The 3,805-nt window shown below is 37.7% G+C and overlaps 1 protein-coding gene across 9 annotated transcripts in view; it reads right to left on the bottom strand.

Moving 5' to 3' along the window:
- ADAM28 (ADAM metallopeptidase domain 28) overlaps window positions 1–3,805 on the bottom strand; it is a 75,006-nt gene that overhangs the window by 27,288 nt on the left and 43,913 nt on the right. For all 9 annotated transcript variants that reach the window (XR_001831195.2, XR_005203536.1, XM_017549757.2 and 6 more), the window contains one exon: window positions 2,246–2,441. Coding sequence is in view for 7 of the 9 variants with exons in the window: in XM_017549757.2 (XP_017405246.1) it covers window positions 2,246–2,441 (196 nt within the window). In the remaining 2 variants the exon portion in view is untranslated. The remainder of the gene's footprint in view (window positions 1–2,245; window positions 2,442–3,805) is intronic.

The following is a 3,805-nucleotide window of genomic DNA, read 5'->3' as shown; positions in this document are numbered from 1 at the left end:
AAAAAAAAAAAAAAAAAAAAAAAAAAAAAAAAAAAAAAAAAAAAAAAAAAAAAAAAAAAAAAAAAAAAAAAAAAAAAAAAAAAAAAAAAAATTTTGTGTATGCATTTTTCTCTCTGTAAAGATTATGCTAATTTGTATATTTACTAGCACTATACGAAGGGAGTTGTTTGGTCACGTTTTCACTGACATTGAACATTAACATCTGTAGCCAACTTTTGCCAGTTAGCAAATATAGAAGATTAGCTTGTTTTCATTCAGGTTTTGTATATTGCTGGACAGTTAAAATGATTTTAATTTCTATGACATATTTGTATTTCTTCTCCATGATGAAGGGCCTGCTTATGCCATAGCCATATATTCAATACTTGGAATTACAACTGATTTTTAGGAATGATTTGATGCCAAAAAGAATTATTTTTAAATTACTTACAAAGTTACAAGACTTTTCAGACTTTCCAGATTAATTTAAAATAAGTGCATAATTCTCTGTGAATTGTAAAATTTGGAATTTTATTTAGGTAAATGGATTTCTCTGGCCTTTTATAATGGCGGTCTTTAAATGCATGATTGAAGAGGTTTTCTCCATTTCATGATCAGATAAAGATGGTCCATGTTAATTCAGTAGACAGTTTTGAGCTTTTTACTAAAGCCAGGTACTGTGCTAGGAAGCACTGAGGATGCAGCTATGAGCAGCGCAGAGAATGTCCCTGTCTCAGCAAGTTTACAGACTTGTGGAGGAGGCTAATCATAGAGTCTGACAAAGGGAGGTAATACTTAATATTGTTTGCAGTTAATATTTCCTGCAAGATAATAAAGGCGATGCTCAGAACTTCACCTCTGTGCTAAAGATTTTTTTCTCCTGGTTTTTGCCTTGTATTGAAGTTAGCCAAGTAAGCATGAACTTCTTAACCAGCAAAGTCAGTTTTGTTTCCTTCTTTAACCTTGCACACTCACGAAGTGGAAGCAGGATTCCTGAGGCCTGCTTCCAGGACGCCAGCGAGCTTCCTGACATACTAATGGTATTGAGCTTTGCTCCTCAAATTGTCTCTTAACCCACCGCAGTCAAAGACCGAGGAGTTTACAGGGAGGTTTTTCTAGGGCTGTGTCTATTAATTTCCCAGGTTCCTTATTTTCACAGTGCATTGTAAGTCAGGAATTTTTGTTGATTTTCTCAATCTTGGCTTAGCTGTATTTTCAGGAATTATGAAAAGTTTCTGGTATGCCATGTCCCCTTTCAAATGTTTTTAGGAATATGTAGATTTTCTCTATTTTAAAATATTGTTTCAGTCATTTAAATGGGAATCTGAAACTATTAGGAAGGGGGTATGTCAAGAAAATACATATACACAATACACATCATATCCAGAAAGTCCAAATAACTTTTTTTTTTTTCCAAATTAAATTTTGTGCCCTTTGACCAACATCTCCCTACCTCCTCCCTGTCACCCCCTGGAAACAAACATTCTACTTTCTACTTCTATGTGTTCAACTTTTTTATATGTCACAAATAAGCAAGAAATGTATATGATCTAAAGTTGCCTTTCTACTAAAGTTATTTAATACTATTTAAATTGCTGTTCACATTTTCAGGTATCTCTTTAAGTTAAACTTTTATTTTTCAAGTTTTCTTCTTGGTGAAATTAGAGAATATGGTCTCTAAAATTTTGGTGTTATGGACAAAGTGAGCATTTAAGAACTTTATGTTTTCTTGATTGCCCTTCTGCATTTCCAGAGTTCTTCTTTTTTCCACCTTCCCTTGTTTCTGTCCCATCCCCCAGTACCCCCTACACACACACAAACACACACACACACACACACACACACACACACACACACACAGAGAGAGAGAGAGAGAGAGACAGATATTTCTAAGGGTTTACGATCTTAGTTAGAGTTGCCAGATTTAAAAGAAGAAGAAAAAGGACACCAAGTGTAATCTGAATTTCAAATAAATAAATAATTTATATTAGTATAATCACACCTCAAATATTGCATGGGACATGCTGAAGCTAAGACAAAAAGTTGTCATTAATTTGAAATTAAAATTTAACTGAGCCATCCTTATTTTTATTTGGTAAATCTGGCAACCCTAAAACCAACCTCAAGTCTTAAAACCATTCCATGATTTTGAGTTCAAAGTGTCTAAGAAGGATAGGACATAATGGTCCTTTGGCCATGATTAAACACTGTCATCTGAAATGATTTTTCTTCACACATGCACAGAGGAAAGGATTTGTCCTCCTACCTGGTCCCCATAGCTCGGTGCACTGCTCCTGCAGTGTGGGACATGCCCCCATCAAGCAGTAGCCCTTCCCCTGATGGCAAGGGAAGCCATTGACTTGGAATCTATCATCAGGACAATTACCAGATTTACCATCACACATTTCAGGCAGGTCGCACTCATCTTTTGCTTGTCTGCACACCATCCCAGCCTTTTTAAACTGTGGAAAAACAAACATAGAAGGCTTTTTCTTTCCTACCTGCTTTATCCTAATATCTCAAATCAACACATGACATTTTCCATTCTGGCCTTTTGGGGCATGGTAGTTGGAGGTGTGATTTCATTTCAGTTTACATTGTTATTATAAATTAAAGCCATTCTCTGTTACATCACTTCGACCTAAGTTGTGTGTGTCACCCAGGATGGAGTGCAGCAGTGTGATCTCAGCTAACTGCAACCTTCACTCCTGGATTCAAACTATTAACGATTCTTCTGCTTCAGCCTCCCAAGTAGCTAGGATTACAGGTGCACACCACCACGCCAAGCTAATTTTTGTATTTTTAGTAGAGATGGGGTTTCACCATGTTGGCCAGGCTAATCTTGAACTCCTGACCTCGTGATCCTCCTGCCCCAGCCTCCCAAAGTGCTGGGATTACAGGCATGAGCCACCACGCCCAGCCTATGCCCTAAGTTTTTAAGCGATCAATATTTCTGAATTTGTACTACAAACACTAAAGAAACATAATGTAGAAAAGTACAGGAAAAAAACAAGCAACAACTTAGATATAAAGAAGGGAGTTATTTCTCCCTTTGTTGAATGCATCTCTGTCACGAACTCCAAGGAAGTTTAAGTCTGCAACTTCAGAGATTTACTGGTAAAGCGGATCTTTGGTATTTAAGGAGATAAGCTTACAAACACCACATCAACAGGATCAGACTTCCCCAGGCCTTGAGTTTCCTAATCCTTAATTCCTTTTATTGTAGGTTGAGCTATTTCCTTTCAACTAACTTCTTCCATAGAATGACTTATCATGAGGGAGAAATAACCAAATATTTACTTGATATGTTAACTCGGTTGTAATCAATTACTGCAAATCATACTCTTTTTTCCCATTTATTTATTTTATTGCATTTTAGGTTTGGGGGTACATGTGAAGAACATGCAAGATTGTTGCATAAGTACACATGTGGCAGTGTGATTTGCTGCCTTCCTCCCCATCACCTACATCTGGCATTTCTCCCCATGATATCTCTCCCCAGCTCCCCACCACCCACCGTCCCTCCCCTATTTCCCCCCAACTGACCCCAGTGTGTAGTGCTCCCTTCCCTGTGTCCATGTGTTCTCATTGTTCAACACCCGCCTATGAGTGAGAACATGTGGTGTTCGATCTTCTCCTCTGTCAGTTTGCTGAGAATGATGGTTTCCAGGTTCATCCATGTCCCTACAAAGGACACAAACTCATCGTTTCTGATGGCTGCATAATATTCCATGGTGTATATGTGCCACATTTTCCCTGTCCAGTCTATCGTCGATGGGCATTTGGGTTGGTTCCAGGTCTTTGCTATTGTAAACAGTGCTGCAAT

The sequence above is a fragment of the Cebus imitator genome, unplaced genomic scaffold, assembly GCF_001604975.1.
Source record: "Cebus imitator isolate Cc_AM_T3 unplaced genomic scaffold, Cebus_imitator-1.0 Scaffold221, whole genome shotgun sequence".
NCBI classification, from domain to species: Eukaryota; Metazoa; Chordata; class Mammalia; order Primates; family Cebidae; genus Cebus; species Cebus imitator.
This window is presented reverse-complemented; position numbering and strand designations above follow the sequence as displayed.